Source organism: Chelonia mydas, chromosome 20, assembly GCF_015237465.2.
Source record: "Chelonia mydas isolate rCheMyd1 chromosome 20, rCheMyd1.pri.v2, whole genome shotgun sequence".
Lineage (NCBI taxonomy): Eukaryota > Metazoa > Chordata > Testudines > Cheloniidae > Chelonia > Chelonia mydas.
In genome coordinates, this window is record NC_051260.2 from 2100172 (window position 1) to 2117759 (window position 17588).

General features: G+C 58.9%; 1 protein-coding gene across 10 annotated transcripts; it reads right to left on the reverse strand.

Annotated features, from left to right (window-relative positions):
• Window positions 1-4706: 4706 nt before the first annotated feature.
• PYM1 (PYM homolog 1, exon junction complex associated factor) lies at window positions 4707-10945 on the reverse strand. Of its 10 annotated transcripts, none has more exons than XR_005223113.2 (4): window positions 10873-10915; window positions 7654-7747; window positions 6150-6199; window positions 5470-5620 (listed from the first exon to the last, which is right to left on the reverse strand). XR_005223113.2 is itself a non-coding variant. In XM_027827294.3 (3 exons), the coding sequence occupies exons 1-3, from the start codon at window positions 10901-10903 to the stop codon at window positions 5104-5106; spliced, it is 666 nt and encodes a 221-aa protein (XP_027683095.2). In that variant the 5' UTR covers window positions 10904-10945; the 3' UTR covers window positions 4707-5103. The 10 variants fall into 10 exon arrangements, 4 of the variants coding, with proteins under 4 accessions (XP_027683095.2, XP_037740005.1, XP_037740003.1 ...); XR_005223112.2 differs by having other exon boundaries at window positions 7654-7771; window positions 10873-10897; XR_005223110.2 differs by lacking the exon at window positions 10873-10915 and adding an exon at window positions 8607-8668.
• Window positions 10946-17588: the final 6643 nt, after the last annotated feature.

The following is a 17588-nucleotide window of genomic DNA, read 5'->3' on the forward strand; positions in this document are numbered from 1 at the left end:
CAGTTCCTCCACCACTGAAATGCAGCCACCTCTGGGGTGGAACGTGGCAGCTGTTAACCCCTGCACAGCAGAGCTGCCCGAGCCCGTAGACAGGCAGAACCCCACCCCGGCTGAAGCTGCAGAGGGATGTAGGGAGGCAGATGGGGAAGACCAGCAGTGCGGGAGGGCCAGGACACCGGCTCCCACACCCCAGCTCCCTCCTTCTGCCCCACATTTGCTATTTTGAACGACGGGTATTTTCCATGCTGCCGGCTCCTGCCAACTCCCCAGCTGAGAAAACCATCAGGGCGCGGCTCCAGGGCTCCTGCCATCACCAGCTGACAGGGAGATGCAGCCTGGCCAGGGGGATCAGAATCTGGCACCACACCAGCCCTGCGGGGCTAATGGGAATGAGGCGCAGCATTGGGATCAGGGCACAGTGGGAGAAAGAGGGCCGTACCAGAGGGAAACTGAGGCAGAGAGGGGCAGGACCTTTCACTGTGCCACCTTGGGTAAGTTAGTGGCTGGAGCTTGAAGTGGGTCTCCAGAATAGAGTATAAACGCCCCGATAGAACTCATTCAGACCCCTCCCCCGAAACATGCTGAGGACCCGGAGTCCTAACTCCGAATCTGCCCAGGCCCTGCCCCCCTCTAACCATTCGGCCTCCCCACTCCAGGAAACAGAACGCAGGAGCCCTGAATCCCACTCCCTGCTCTGCTCTAACTCAGGCGAGCCCCCTCCCTTCCCAGAGCTAGGGCCAGAACCCAGGAGTCCTGGCACCCAGCCCCCACTGCTCTAACCACTACTATCCCCAGCTCTGGGGTCAGAAGCTAGGAGTCCCAACTCCCCCCCCAATCCCCCTGAGCAGCACTTCCTCCAGCCACCCCACCCCAGGCCATCTGCCAGCCCAGCCTAGCCCCCAGGAAAGAGTTTAACCTTCAAGCACAAAAGCCGAACAAACACCCCCATGGCCATTCAGGTCCCTGGGGCTCGCCCCCGCCTTGGGCTGGTTCAATTGGCATGGGCGAGCGGCTGGGCAAGGGGCAGTCAGTGAGCCAGCACTGCCAGGAACTGCAGGCGGGCGATGACTGGTCTGGCAGAGCTAACAGGCCGGGCGGGGGAGGCGTATCACTGAGCGGGAGAGCGCAGCTTGGAGGGGGAGCTGGCCGGGGGATGACACATGGCCTTTGTATCCCAGCCCCGGCTCCTGCTCCAACCCGCTCAGCTGCTTTCCTCCCACTGCCCAGTGGTTAGAGCGCCAGGGTGGGAGTCCGGACCCCTGTGTTCTACTTGCTCTTCAGCAAGTCACTTTCCCAGCACTGTGCCTCAGTTTCCCCATTTCCACCTGGGTCTGTGCCTTTAGCTCTCCAGGACAGGACCTGGTCTCTGTGTTCTCCCAGCACCCGACTTACAGGGACCCCACTCTCAAAACAATGCTAACGGGTTCCCACAGTCAGAAGGAGCTGCAGGGAAACGGGCTAGCCTGTGCCCTCCCCACCCCCAACTGGGTTGGGGGGCCAATCAGGTCACCCCAAGCACCGATACCGGCTCAGCTCGAATAGACGCAGCGAGGGGTTTCATGCCCAGCGCCAAGCTCAGCGGTGGAACGGAGCCACGTGCCCCGGCCGCTGTATAGCCCGGGGAAAGGCCAAGAACCGTCTGCTTCCCAGCCAGCCCGGGGCCACTCACGGCCCAGAGGCTCTGCGAGGAGTCCGGTCTCACAGCCAACAAGAGTCCCGAATAAGCTAGTGAGCCCCCCTCCGCCCCCTAGAGGTGGGGCAGGAGCTGGCACATGGGCAGGTATTTACACAGCTGTGGGCCCCAGGCCGCAGCCCATGGCGGGTTCATGCCACTTCTGCCACCCCCAGCCTCCCACAGGCCAAGCCTGGCAGGATCCTGCTCTCCCCTTGCTTTGGCCCCACACAGCCACGCGGTCTAGGGGTTACCACAGGCAGAGTGAGAGCCAGGACACCTGGGTTCTGTTCCCAGACCTGCTGCTATCTCACTGCAGGAGTTTAGGCAAGTCACCCCCACCCCCCACCCCTTCTGTGCCTCAGTTTCCCAAAGAGGCAGCCACCCTGGTAACAAAGTGTCCTCTGCGCATCCAGGAGACGCTCCCGCTGACCAGGCCCTGCAGAGCAGCCCCACCGCTGCACACCCCCCCTGCCCACCCACGCGGTGACACTGACCAGACCCAAGCCAGTCACGCTGGCATCTCTCCGGCTTAGTCACGCTCCTCTCGCTATGGCAGCAAGCGAGACAAGCTGTGTTCGGTGCAGCTTTCAGTCAGGCACCCCCTCTGTGCCCTAAAGACCCATCACTACCCAAAAACCCGCCAGCCTGGGTCATGCACAGGGGGCTGCTGTCCTGGCCCCACAGCTGCAGCTCTTTAAGGGCAAGGGAGGGATGACTCAGCCATCTGTCAGGGGGACGAGGGACATATCATTCCCATGAGACACAGGGGGGCTGCTGCCCCTGGCAACCCTCACCCCACACCAGGACACCAGAGACCACGGGGTCTGCACAGTTCCCACCCCCTTTGCCATCTATCGCTCTCCCCATGCTGGCTGAGGAACAAGGGGGCAGATGTCCCCACATCTACCCCTTGCAGGGTCTTCTGCTGGGAGATATGGGGCGAGATGGACCCTGACTCTGAGTCGCTCTAGCAGCTGTTGTGTTACTGCGCAACTGGGGAAACTGAGGCACTGCCAAATCACCTGCCCAAGGTCTCCGGAGGCCGACTCGGAACTAGAACCCTGCTCCCCCCCACCAGGCACCCCACGCCCACTGCGCCACCTCTCCTTGGCCGTGCTAACGCGCTGACTCTGTGGGACCTACAGGCCAAGCTGATTCTGAGCCACGCTCTGCAGGCCACTTACAGCCCGTTAATGGGGCTGGAGCTTCCCGTCCGGGCCCTTTGAACACCCGGCTGCACCAACAACCCAGAGTGCGTCAGCGCGTCACAGCCCCAGGGCAGGAGCAGACAGAGGGGAGATGCTGACCCGATGCCGAGGGGTCCACTGAGCTGCTCTTGAAGCGAACTGGCCCTGCGGTGTGGGAGCGCACACGGGCGATCAGTCCCAGCTAGTTCGCAAGGCAGGCAGGGAAGGATGCTGGTGGCAGAACTGTTCTCGCAACCCGTCTGCGCACTGAACCGAAGAGGGGTTGGCTGGTCAATAGCGGGTGGCCGCAGGCAGAGCTGTGACTTGCAGAAGACTCGGCCCTGTATTATTTACACCCCAGAGGTGCTCGGGGCCCAGCATGCTGCACGAATACAGAATACCTGCCCCCGGGAGCTCCCACCAGCATCCCCACAAACCCAAGGCAGACAGGCACTGCCAGGGCCTGGGCACTGGAGGAGACAAACAGGCCAGGGGGATCTAGGCATTGGGGTCATGTCCAGGCCAGTCACCATTGTCCATTAGCACCACCTATCAAGGTCTTCCAACCTTTCCCATTACAAGACCCTGTTTTCATGGCTTAGAACTTGGCTAAGCTTTACATTTCAGCTCGAGCTGAAATTTCCCACACCCGGCATCTGCCTCCTGCTGAATTCTCTGGGGGAATTTCAGCCAAAACTCTCCAGCTGTTTCTGAGAGCAAGGCGAAGGGGAGCAGGAGCCGTGGACCGTGTCCTGGAGAGCCCAGTCAAAGGGGATCGAGGCCTCGCTCCCTCAGCTCCCGCCGAAGCCACCAACAATCCCAGAAGGGTTTTGTTTAAAGCCCTTCGCAACCCACTCCCCAAAAGAGACACAAATCAACGGGATCCAAAGCTTCATTCGGTGTCGGCAGGAGTAGGACACACCCGCCCACCCAGGCCCCCGACTCCCTCATCTCTCCAGCAGCGCTACACTGCGGCTTGGCCTCCCGCACCCCCCAAAACGCAACACCCACCCCCGCCTGCACTCTAAGGCCAAGCGTTCCTGGCTCCCGCTGACGCTGGGCTGGCAGAACCCGCCCACGGGCCCGCACTGCACAACCAGACGAGGCGGCTCAGATTTCGCTCTCGCGGGCCCCCTGCCCGCGCCGCAGGGGGACAGGCAGCACCAGGGCTGCCCACCACACTCGAGGGACTAGACGGGCCCTACAGAGCCCCTGGTGGCCAGTGCCAGGCAGAACAGGTCCCCGTGCTCAAGCCAGTTACTCTTACACCAATATACCCCCAACACACCAGGGGCTGTGCTCACCTTCCTAGGGGTGCGCTAAGGACTAGCCGGGGCAGTCAGCCCCCGCTCCCGATGGTTCTTCAGCCTCAGCCCCCGACTCTTCTTTCATTTATAGGAGGCTTTAGCAGCGAGACTTGCACAGAAAAAACTTGGAAAATTGGATCTAGAAATTGGAGCAGCACCTTCCCGAGTTTGCAGAGAGCCTGAAACCACCACTGTGGGTCACTCCAGTGGGTGCTGTCTCAGATGCTGATGAAGATACGTTAAGGGCCAGCAACTGTTTACTAGTTCTCTGCTCATCAGATCATGGAAGACGCAGAGCAAGCATATATTCCAGAAAGCTACACAATCTACCCTGGGTAGCCATGCATTCTGGGTAGGCCTTTACCACACTGTGGGGCTGAAGTGAGGAGGATGGGCGTGTTCTCCTGAGGGAGGGGCAGGCGCCTCAGCTTTCCCTCCAGCACGCAGAGCACAGACTCTCCAGAGAAGCCGGCAAGACTCTGCAGGGGCCCGAAGGCAGCTTGGCTTGAAGGCAAAACAAAATCCCAGATGCCGAGGTCACTGCTGCAATTTTATTATTGCGTCATTTTTAAAAATCAAAGGAGGAGTGAGTGGCTGGAACACAGAACACTGAGGACCTGGGAATCCTACGGGGCTGGGGAAACAGCCATGGGGTGCTAGCCCCGCCCACCCCATCCCAACAACATCCCCAGCCTTCCCTCCCCCCACCCCCCAAATAAAACAATGGAAAAGGAGAGAGGTGCGTGAAGAGTTGTCGAGTTTCTAACATCGATAGCCGGGAAAATTGTTCTTAAAAACCGGGCAGCACCCAACCAAAAACCCAGCAGAGACCAGCAGGGCAGCTGGGGCTCTGGTCAGCACAGCTGGCAGAACTCATTCACCCTGCGTGCACCGAGTCTGGGTCAGAGTCTCCCCCCGGCCCACCCCCCACCCCCTACAAACCCAGCTCCAGGTCCTCCAGCTCCTCCTCCAAGGCCTTCCGCCGCGCCAGCTTCTCCAGCTGCTCTGCCGTCAGCTGCTTTATTTCCCCGGAGTCCAGCCGCCGCTGCAGCTCCTCCACCTGCCGCAGCTTCTTTTGCAGGTTTTTCATCTTCTTTGTTTTCTCAGAGGCTGAGGAGTCCCCGTCCCCCAGGGCCTTTCCACCGCAGGCCTGCTGCTGCCGTGGGGCCGACTTACCATCCCCTGGGGGGGGCCTGTCCCTGCTGCTGCCCCCCGAGAGGGTGGCCTTCTCCAGCGACTGGATCAGTTCGTCTGTCTCCCTCTCCCCTTTCTCCTGCTGCTGCTTCCTCTTCTCCTTACGTTTCAAGTTCCTCTTGGCTGTCTTGGACAGTCCTGTCTCGCCGCTCTCCGCCTTGGCGGCCTGCTTGCCTGGCTGCACGTTGGCCTCGGGGCTCAGACCAGGGGGCAGGTCTGGTTTGCTTTTGAAAAACTTCACATACTTATTCTCATACCTGCACAGAACAAAATCCATCAGGACTTTCCTCTCCCACACACAAAGAACAGGAGCCAGTCAGCTGGTACATGCGGCAGCCATCAGCTCCAGCGCTCTCTAATCCCATTGCAGCGGCGCTTTGGACACACCCAGAGCCGCAAGGCCATGCCCCTGCAGATCCAGCCCACCGCAAGAGGTGCTGAGAACCCACTGGTCCAATCACCACCCAATGAGTCATGAGCGCTCAGCCCCACTCTTCAGGCCCCACAGAACAGCAGCATCACTGAGTGAGAACTCTAAAGGGCAAAGGAATCACAGCACTTGGCCGCCACCCTCAGGGCGGGAGGAGACGCCCAGGACCTGAGGAGTGAGCCTCCACGGAACAGACACACTTCGAACATTACAGGATTTGAGCACTGTTTGCGAGTACCTGAGCTCTATGCCTGAGACTAGCAATGCCAGCTGAGGTTATCCTCGCAGGCAGGACTCATCCGGAGCCCTGCCGAAGCCACCCACCAGAATGATTTATAAGGGGAGTTAATACATACCGCCAGGTTACATCTTATGGTATAAGAAGGGGTCAAAGTTGGTCAGGCACCTGAAAAAAGACTCAGATCTCACGATGTAACCCAACAGTACATACACATGGTTATAAATCATTACAGCCGAGGGGGCGCTGGGCTGGGGGGGGGATTTTCAAGGGGCTTGATTTGGAAACATGGGACAGCCTCTGTTTCACCGTTCCTAACAGATGTGGCCCAATGGGAGACAGGAGGTTTGCTGCCCTGTGGCCCCTCTCAGATCAGCTCACGCTGGGCCAGTGCGAGGATGTTTGGTGTGTGAGTACAGCACTAGCATGCTGAAAACACCTCACAGGATTCCCAATGCAGAGACTCCCTCTGAGGCAGGGCAATGCCTCGAGAGACGGGGGCAGGGAGGCCATCTTTAGTATTCCCCAAAGGGTTTGGAGATGGCAGGTTCGACTCCAACGAATGGCCACATTCCCAAAACTTTGTGGCTCAATCTGGAAGCCTAGAAAGTTGACAGCCAATTGGCCTTGGGTTATAGCGAGGAGTGGAAGCCACGTCCCACGTTTGAGAGTCGATGAGCCCCCATGGGGGCCGACGTAGATCCACAGCGCCATGCTAAGCCCGACCCCCATTCGAGCTCACTAATTACCTGTCTGGGGACATGGGAATTCTGAAGCCAAGCCAGATGCCCTGGGAGCTCACTGAACATGCTCTGCCACGTGAGAAGAGCTGGGATCAGCACTCCAGGGGCCGACAGGAATGCCTGGCTTGCATTAGGGAATGAAGAGAATTCATAGATTTAAAGCCAGAGACACCCTTGGGATCACCTAGTCTGGCCTGTGGAGCACTAAGCTCTCCTCTCTTTTTAAAGGACGTGTTTCAAACTCTGCCACAAAGCCTCCCATGGATCCTTGGGGGAAAGCAACCCCAAGCAGTGAGCAGGCCCCAAACGTACAACTGCCTGGCTCGTCACGCTGCACCCAGCTAAGAGGTGGGCCGGGAGAGGACTGACAATGGTAAAATGTGCCGTTACCCTAAAGGGAAGCCAGCTGAAGGAAGGAGGGGTCTCAGGCCTACATGCAAAAACTGTAGCAGTTTAACCTATACCAGTGCAAACCCATGGGGACAGTTATTGCGGAGAGACTGGCTTTCTTCAGGTTAGTTTATGGCCTTTAAGAACAGGGTTAAGCTAAACCAAAAGAAACCGCTCCGAATCCAAAAGAGTGCACGCACAACAGTTCCCACCAGCTTAACATCACACCTTAAGTGAAACCAGTGCCACTTTCTTGGGTAGCCCAGCTGAGGAAGCAGGCTACCTGTCCGCCGAATGGGCTGAAGCTCCAGGCACACATTCGGTGCTGTAGAGGCAGACAATCTCACAGCATTAGGAGCTGTCAAGGTTTCCAGACGTGAGGAGTTGGACTGTGTAACAGCCCACCCACTACGGGCCATACAAGAGATCCCAGAGGCCCTCCCCTGCTCTGTGGGGGGGGTCAGCCATAAGGACTAGAATTCGACTTACACCGGCACTTCTTCTTGGGGCACGTATCCCTCCTTCACCTTCCTCTGCTTCCTCCAGGTCCCATCAGGGCGCTGTGTGGAGGCAATGTACTTCCCTGAAACGTTACAAGCATCTTTGTCTGTGATGGGATATTTTAAAGAGGGGGAAGGGAAAAAGTGATTTCAATATTCACCTACAGGCTGCTCAATAAGACACGGCCAACCAAGAGCCCCCGTCCAATAAAAGAGGTCACCTCCCCCACCTTGTCTCTCTGGCAACGTTCAGACAGTTTACAGACGAACTGAAAACCAGCTCCTCCCCGCCACGCGCCCCTGGTCAGCTCTGGACCCTCGGATGGGGAAACCGAGGCGCAGGGCAGGGGAGGGAATTAGGTCACCCAAGGGGTCAGGTCTCCGAAGGGTTAGTCTAAGGCTGCGCCGGTGCGGCCGGGTCGATGGGGCCGTCCTGGAGCCGCGTCCTACCGCAGGGGAAGGGGGCTTCCTACCCCCAGGGCCTGCCCCGCGGCCCCTCCACCAGCGCAGCCCCCCAGGCCACGGCCCGGGATGGGGCTTCTCGGGGCGGGGGGGCCACAGGGAGGAAACAGCCCAGCGCGATCCTGAGTGAGGCTGAAGGGGGGGGGCACAGACACGTGACTGGTTAAGGGGGCAGGGGACAAAGTGGGGGGCTGCACGACACCAAGGCACGGGGGGGGGGAACAAGGGGCAGGATGGGGGGGGATGCGGGGGGGGGGGAGCTGGGGGCAGGAGGGCGGGGGGATGCGGCCCGGGGGGGGGGGGGAGATGAGGCCGGAGCTGGGGGGGATGCGGGCGGGGCTGGGGGGAGGGGCCATGGCGGGGGGGGGCAGGAGCTGGGGAGGGATGAGGCCGGAGCTGGGGGGAGGGGCCCGGGGGGATGAGGCCGGAGCTGGGGGGGGGGGGGGCTTCCCCCCTCCCGGAAGCGGTTTCCGCACTCACCGGTCTCGTCAGTCACATAGGGAGTCGCCATCTTGGAAACGCGACCCACTTCCGGCCACTCTGCCCCGCCCCCCCGGAAGGGGCGTGGCGGGCGGGGGCAGCCGGGCCGGGGGCCATCTTGTTTTTAAAGAGACACCGACCGCCAGAGGGCTCGAAGGGGTGGGGAGACATTTCCCAGAATCCTTTGGGGCTCAGGCTAAGCGACCCCCCCCCCCCCACACACACAGAGAGTCACGTGGGACACAGGCCTCCAGAGGGACATCTTGGGGGGGGGGGGGGGGGTTCAAACCCTGCCCCGGGGGGATGGGCAGAAATGGGGCAGCTCATGGGGGAGTCAGGGGTTCGAATCCTGCCCGAGGCTGGGGGGAGACGGTGCTGCCCGGGCATCTCGGGGGGTGGGGGGGGAGTGACTAGCCCCAGGCTGGGAGAGGAGCGGGAGGGAACGGGGCGTCTCCCAAGGGTGGGGTGCAGGGTCGGAGGTTGAAACCCAGCCCCGCATTGGCCTGGGCGATGGGGTTGCAGCTGGGCTGGGGGTCAGCACCTGAGGCCCTCTGTGCCTCGTGACAGCCACATTCCCCCCCCACCGCCAGGAGCCGCAAACAGCCCCCGGCCCCCGCACCCATGTCCGTCCACACTCACACGCTGTAGCAGCAAGGAGCTGGGGGGCAATTCTCCCTCTGGACAGGGCCCAGCCTAGGGTGGGGCGTTTTTAAAAGGACACCGAGGAAGCGGAGATGGCGCCGCCCAACCGCCACGAGGGCTGGAGAAGAGGCTCCCGGGGAGATACCCAGAGCTCAGCCTACTTAGCGCCTCCAAGAGACCGGGAAGGTGATTTTGGGTCACCAGCCAAGCCAGGCACAAGAACCCGCCTGGAAGCCAAAGCCAGGCTGATTCCAATGGGACATAACCCCCTCCCTGCTAACGTTCTGGGGCTAAACCCCTGGACCCAGCTCCCCACAGCGGTGGGTGATCATCCATCGCTTGGGTCTCCTGGCTGCCTTAGCCACACACTAGCTCTCCGGCTCCACGCAGGGGGCACTGGGCGAAAGCCTCTGTTCTGTGCTAGGCAGCAGGTCAGAGCAGGCGATCGAATGGGCTGCACTGGCCTCCAGGCTCTAGAATGGATTGTTGGACACTTGGGGTTGGAAACCCTGTGTCCATAAACCTCCCCCACCGCGAAAAGCCAGCCCCCACCTCAAGGTGCTGTCAACCCAAGATCTGACAAGTGGCAGCGGGGAGGGAGGCCAAGGGAACAGCACGCTAGGGAAGCTGTTACAGTGGCTGATCACAGCACAGCAGCTGCCTGACCACTTTTGGCAGTGACAGACGGTATTTCCACCCTTGCTGAGCTGTCTGTCATAGGCACGTATTCAGCCCCCAAGCGTTAGTATCGGAGCCTCTCATGTTCTTACCCCACGCACCCAGTGAGGCTGGGAAATGCAACGATCCCCATTCCACAGGAGGAGAACTGGCACAGAGAGGCTCTGGTCATACTCCCGGGGCAAAGAAAGGACATAACCTGGGTTTCCCCCACCCTAGACAGCACCATAACCATTGGGCCATCCTGCCTCCCCAGGGAAGCGAGCAGACGGGCCAAGCAGACCTCTTGCAGCATATTCCACCTTCTGATTAACACTGGGGATGAAGTTTGCAACCCAAGAGATTTGTGTTTCGTTTTGTTTCTTTAGTTAGTGACAGAAGAGATGCTCGCCCTGCCCCGCTGTATAGCATTTCCTCCCTGCCACCCTTAACAAGGCATCAGGACAGCTGGAGAGCCAGGCCAGATGGCAGGGAAAAGACAATTTCCCCTGGAGTTGCAATAAAGCCTCTGATTTGATTCACAACCTCCAGGTCAGTAGATAATTATTTCCATATCAGCAAAGAATCTGGTTTGAAAAGATTGGCTGGAGTTCATTAACTAGTTACAATGATCAATCCAATTAGTAGAGCATGGGGTAATTTAGTTACACAGGGATTAGATCCATTCCTCAGGCAGGGAACACCCATAATTTATTTAGGCAAAACCCAGGCGCTCCATATGCGTTTAAAGCCATAAAGTGCACCCTGCTTTTGGAACAGAATGACAGCAGCTTAAAAATAGACTCTGTAAACAGCAATGCCATGAGGCCAGCCTTCCCACAGGCATGGGGCCAGCCTGCAGACACCCTATGGAGCCCCCCTCTGCACCCCAGCAGCTGCAACTAAACAGAGAAGCACCTCTCAGGGAAATAGGATTCTCACGCTATAGGGATCTCACTACCCTCACCTGTTGCATTAGGGTCTCCAGCAGCAGCCATATTGGGGAGAAAGATGAGCAGCTGATTGGACTTTATAGAGGCTTTGTGGGTGGGGCTGTGGGCTAGGCTCCACCCTTCCACTTTTTCTTTGTATGCTGCGAAACTTAGTAAGACTCTAATGGGGCAGGGGGGCCTTAACACCGCTACCACTACCTGGCGGGGGGACTTAACACCGTTTTCCCTGAGGACTGGGGTGAATGGAATTTTCTCAAGGGAAGCAAAAGGGAGGCAATTCAGCACCAGGGGAATTTCTGGCAGCAGGGGCAAGGGAGGGTGAGCATGTGTTGGCCAGAGAACCACAAGGCACCCTGCGATCCAAGGAGCTGGCCCATCCGTGAATGGCTGCTCCCTGGGGCCCTGGTCAAGGTGTGCGCTTTGTCACCCTCATTCTACTGCTGGAGAAACTGAGGCCGAGGGAGTGGAGGTTTGTCCCCCAGGGGACAGAAGCCAGGCACCCCACGCTCCAGGCCCTGCTCTAGCTGCAGGATGTCTCTGCCTTGCTGCTGTTCCTACATGGGGGCAGCACAGTTCCAGGACTTTACAAATCTCTGTATTCTGTATTGCTATGGAGACAGACAGCAGCTGTTGGGCAGGGATAAAGGGTGAGGGATAAAAGGCCTGCTGAGTGAGGGATAACGGGCCTGGGTACGTCCCTCCCTTCCCCTCAACTGCCAGCGCACAGCTGTGCCGGTGCCCCTCACTCCTGAGCCCTCCCAGCTCCCAGGCTGAACTCCCTCGGTATCCCCGCCAGGTGGGCAATGCCAGCAGTGTCCCAGCCAAGCAGCCCTCCCGCCGCAGGGCTCGTGGCCCTAGGGCGCTGCTGCCAGCCCTGGCACTCAATCAGCGTGCTCCAATCATCGGGGCACGCCCTGAGGAGCCTCTGTGGGTGATCCCTATCGGCAGAGATTTGAGGTTTATCAGTCAAGTGGCCAGCAGGTAGGGAAGCCGTGCTGGCAGGGCTGAGCTCTGATGTCAGCGAGAGATACACACATGCCTGTTCAGGAAGCAGAGCTGCTGATCTGTGTCTGCTTCACGCCTCCTCGAGCGGCTGCCTGCACAGACCCGGCTTGAGCTCAGGAGAAACCAAGGTCCCAGAGAAGGTCCCTCCGCCTGCCTTACGCTGCTCCCGCCTCACCGTCCTGCGGCGAGTGCCCAGCAGACGTTGTGCTGAGTGCTGGGGAGACAGGGCAAGACAGCACAGCTTTGGCTTGATCATTTCCACCTGGGCGAGGGGCCCAATGCTTTGGCTCTAGTGGGCCCAGGAAAGGGGGTGGGGACAGGCTGGACGCCCCCCCTCATCAGTCCCAAACCATGGCTTGGACACAGCTGCACTTGGCCCCCGCAGAGCCAGACCGGGCTCCGACTCCCTCGTCGCTAACACCAGTGCAAACCGGTGTGAAACCCACCGGTAAACTTTGCACGGGGGCAAGGGGTTTGCACGCTCGCTTGGCTCTAGTGTAAACAACGGCACGAGGGCTCAAACACATGGTCCGTCCAGGCACTCGCAGGGTGGGCTGGGCTTGAGCCAGTAGAAAAGCAGCGTGACACAGGGGATCAAGCCTGATTCCCACTTACGCTCAGGCTCTGGCAGCAGGCTGGGGCCTGAGAGGGGCAGCGTGGGGGAGTGGCCAGAGCATGCTGCACTGTGGCTGTTCCCTGCTCCCCAAGGGCCAGAGGGAGCCAAGGGAATTTGCGTGTAAATTAGACCAGCCTCAGGGCGTCTCAGTGTCTGTGTGGTCTGTCTGTCTGTCCAGGTAGTCCTGGAGCGCTGCTCCCCGGGGTCACGCGTTCTAACACACACACACCTCCCTGCCTCTCACTCCATTCCTCCAGTCTGCCACTTTCCCCCTTCCCCAGCTCACAGGTGCAGGGGAGACAGACCGTGATGAAGCTAACATCCAGGCCATGTGCATTTCGTAGAGCAGGTGCTGCCTGTGAATTCCCACATGCCGTCAGGCTGCATCAGTTAGCTCCGAGCCCGGCGCTTTTGGGGCTACGCGGAGATGTCGGTGGGCTGCCCAGAACAACGATTCTGCTCCTTCTTTTTTGTGTGTTTTTCTATCATTAGCAAAGCGAGACGAAAACCTCGCAGCCTCTGCTCCGGCGCTCTCGGCCAGGCAGAAATCCACAGTGGGACTGCTGCATCGTTGCTTCTGTTCTAGTCTTGTTCAGTAATTTCAGTGTTTAGAAGGGAGGGCTGGGAGTCAGGACTCCTGGGTTCTCATCCTAGCTTAGGAGAGAGTGTTGTCTCATGGCCAGTGCGGCGAACTGGGAGTCAGGACTCCTGGGTTCTCATCCTAGCTTAGGAGCGAGTGTTGTCTCATGGCCAGTGCAGCGAACTGGGAGTCAGGACTCCTGGGTTCTGTCCCCAGCTCCGGGAGGGAGCATGGGCTCGTGGCTGGAACACAGTGGGGCGGAAAGTCAGGGCTCCTGGGTTCTAGCCCTGCTTGAAGGAAGTAGAGCTTATCTGTGGTGGCGTCAGCGCCGGGGCCCCGCTCTGCAGAGCGCGGCTCGGTTGTTTTCAAGCAGCCTCGCTCCTCCTTTCCTTTCTCTTTGTTCTCTGGCGGTTTCTCGCTCTCACTCAGACGTGGGCAGCGGCACTGGGGCTGACAGGGAAGTGGGTGCCACGAGTGGGCAGGGCCCCACCCTGTGACTCATCCCAGGGCAGGAACATACTTGCTCCTCTGTACCTGGCTTCTCTGCACTTCCCCACGTCCACCCCCTTCCCTCCACCATCGTGGTCCCAATGGGGGTGAGCCTTCCAAACGGCGACCGGCGCCGCTCTGTTTGCGGTCTCTAGGGCTGTTGTCATTGCTCAACGGAGTCAGCCTTAGCAGGCTGCCTGTCTGTGCATGGGAAGGCTCTTGGCCTGTGCTGGAAAGGCTCTCCCCGGCTTGGCCTGAGTTGGGGTGCATGGTTGGGGCATGCATTGTTTGTGGACAATGATCAGACACACAGATGAACACCGTTTGCTGGGGAAGAGTCAACGTGGCTTTTGTGAAGGGAAATCATGCCTCACTAATCTATTAGAATTCTTCCAGGGGGCCAACAAACGTGGATCTAGTGAACTTGGGCTTTCAGAAGGCCTTTACCAAGGTCCCTCACCAAAGGCTCTCAAGCAAAGTGAGCAGTCGTGGGATAAGAGGGAAGGTCCTCTCACAGGTCAGTAACAGGGTAAAAGATAGGAAACAAAGGGTAGGAATAAATGGTCAGTTTTCACAGTGAAGAGTAGATAGCGGGGTCCCCCAAGGATCAGTTCCGGGGCCAGTGCTGTTAGACACATTCATGTATGATCTGGAAAAAGAAATAAAGAGTGAGGTGGCAAAGTTAGCAAAGGATACAAGATAGTTAGGTCCAAAGCAGACTGTGAAGAGTTACGAAGGGATCTCACAGAACCGGGTGACTGGGCAACACAATGACAGATGAAATTCAACATTGATCAGTGCAAAGTAATACACCTTGGAAAACAGAATTCCCACTCTACATATATGCTCATGGGGTCTAAATTAGCTGTTATCACTCAGAAGAAAGAGATCTTGGAGTCATCGTGGATCGTTCTCCGAAAACATCCACTCAATGGGCAGCGGCCGTCAAAAAAGCGAACAGAATGTTAGGAACCATTAGGACAGGGATAGATAATAAGACAGGAAACATCATAATGTCACTATATAAATCCAAAGTACACTTTAATATTACATGCAGTTCTGGTCGCCCCATCTCAAAGAAGATATTTTAGAAGAATTGGAAAAAGTACAGAGAAGGGCAACGAAAATGATGAGGGGTCTGGAACAGCTTCTGTCTGAGGTGAGATTAACAGGACGGGGACTGTTCATCTTAGAAAAGCAATGACCGTGGAGGGATATGACAGAGGGCTATAAAGGCATGACTGGTGTGGAGAAAGGAAATAAGGACGTGTTATTTACCCCTTCGCATATCACAAGAACAAAGATCACCCAATGAAATTAATAGGCAGCAGGTTTAAAACAAACAAAAGGAAGTATTTCTTCACACAACACACAGTTAACCTGTGGAACTCCTTGCCGGGGGATGTTGTAAAGGCCAAAGTTATAATGGGGTTCAAAAAAGATTGAGATCAGTTCACGGAGGATGGGTCCATCGCTGGCTATTAGCCAAGATGGTCAGGGATGCAACCGTGGGTGTCCCTAAGCCTCTGATTGCCAGAAGCTGGGACTGGATGACAGGGGATGGATCACTGGATAATTGCCCCATTCTGTTCATTCCCTCTGAAGCACTTGGCACCGGCTGCAGTCAAAGAGAGGAAACTGGGCTAGAGGGACCGTTGGGCTGACCCAGGCTGGCTGTTCTTATGTTTGACAAATGGGGGAGCTTTTAGCAATACGTAGGTTCTAGTGGCCTGGTTCATGTCTATGTTCAACACTGCCCTCTACGGGATGGGATGAGGATGGCAACTGTGTACCATAGCACCCGACTGCTTTCAGCTATTGGGGATTCTCCTTTAAGCGGTAGGAGCAAGCAGACCTGGGCTCTAGCCTTGCCGTCGCGGTGAAGTCGTGAGTGTGAGTCATGGTGTGTGTACACACATACACCCCGTTCACGGTATAGCCCAACCCTCACCTCTTCTCCAAACTGAGGCTGTCATGCACTACACAGCGTGGCTAGGAACCCCCTGGACACCCCTATTTTTCAGATCCCCCCAATCTGAATCATTCCCTTCCCCCATTCCCGTTGGGGTCCACAGGATGGTAAATATGCTCCTTCCCCACCCTGGCTGTCGTTCGAAAGCCTGACGAACCGGCTGCCTTCGAAGAATTCATCAGCGGGAGCAGGGTCAGCCCATGGCAGCCCTTGTCCCCGCCACAGCTGTGTGATTCATCCGAGTTGGAATTTAGACTCGACAGCCCTATCGGCAGCACAGTCCTCTGCGTGAACGCCAGGCTGGGGACGGTGCCCGCTTCATTCTGAGAGCCAGAGCCACAGCACAGTGCTATTCCCCCGCCCGCGGCCATGGGGGCCTAAGCCCCAGCCTGGAGGGACCCCTCCTGCCCCACGAGCTCCATCAACGTGGCTCCTTGGATCCTGGGCCTTCCCACTGACCGAGGGGCCCGTTCGGCCAGCTGGGGCAGCCACGGGGACACGGTCTCCAGGCACAGGGCAGCCCACGCAGGCTGCCAGGCGGGAACGCCTTTCCTAGGTGGCTTCTGCACTGGGTGTCCCAGGAGCGAAATCCCCCCTCGCCACATGCTCGGTCGTGGGGCCTTCTCTCCATCCTCCCAACGTGACCCGTGTGTACACGCATGGACACACGTGCTCACACGCACAGCCATTGACTTCGTTCCCACCAAGGCCCGGGACGTGTGGCGCTATCTGCCGCTGCGCCCCGCGCTCGCCACCCTGTGGGGGGGAGGATTCCAGGGGCGAGGCAGGGCATGGGGCGGGCACATCCTGCCCTCGCACGGAGGGCACACGCTGCGGCAATGGCCGGAGTTCCCCAGGGGAGATAAAAGCGCCGCTTTTCAGGCTCTTTTGTTGCTCAGCTCCTAGTTCCGACTCCGCTGCGGCTGAGCGACAGGCCAGAATTTCGGCAGGTCTGGCTGCAGCACCGGTCTGCATGGTCCTAGGGGCGAGCCGGAGTGCTGGGGGCTGCTTGAGCTGCTCCCGGCGTGAGCAGCTGGTTGGGTGCGGCTGCTGGAGGCTCTCCCAGGCTCTGTAGTAAACAGGGGGGGGATGTATGACTAGAGAGGGGGGCAGAGCACACCGCTCCAGAGTCCGGCCCCCCCGGCTCCAGGCTGGTGTGCTGCATTGAGGGGAGTGTGCAATCCGTGGAGGGAAGCACCGCCTGGGTCTCCATGCAGTGGGCCAGGAACTGCCAAGCAACTCTGCCACTAACTCACTGCGGGGCCTTGAGCAAGTCCCTTCTCCTCTCTCAGCCCCGCTGTCCCCAGCTGCAAAGCAGGCCGCGGAGCAGGCCCCGGGCGGATTCGCGAAGGAGGGTAGCAGGGGAACGTGAGATGGAAACAGGTGCAGAGGCGGCATCAACTCCCCACAGCACTCGCACCTCCCGCCCACACGCCTGCTCAGCCGGCAGAGAAATGCTCGGCAGCCCGCGAAGGGGAAATTCCAGCTGCCGGGTTTGTGCCTCGCCGTGGGGTTCTGGGGCCTTCCGCCCTCCACACTGGGCTCCTCTGTCTGCAGACAGCCCCAGCAGGGGTGCCAGGAGTCGAGTGTCCCAGGCCCGTTCAGTCCTTGGCCTCTCCTCCGAGCCTGGCTGGGAGGGGGCCCGTCGGTGCCGTCACATGGCCGCGTCTTTTGGCCACTGAACTGGTAGCCCAGGGGGCAAGGCGCTGGGCACCTGAGCCAACTGCTCCGGGCAGCACCGCTCAGCTGACCAGACAGCAAGGGCTTTCTGGTGTAGTGAGTTTGCTGGGTCTCAGTCCAGTTCTCAGGTGGGACCCTTAAGCCCCCGGCACCAAGGCCAAGGGCTGGCTGGGGCCAGACTGAATTGGGGGGGTACCTTCGCAGCACGCGTGTGCACACAGGTCACGCCTGGGGGAGAAGGACGAGGGCGTAGAAAGGGACGAACGGCTCAGAGGTGACTGGAGGGAGGAGTTCCCCTCCTGCTGCCCACTGTTTCTAGCAAACGTCTCCAGACCAGTGCTGCCCCCTCGCACCTGGCAGCCTGGCCTCAGTCCCAGAGAGCACCCGG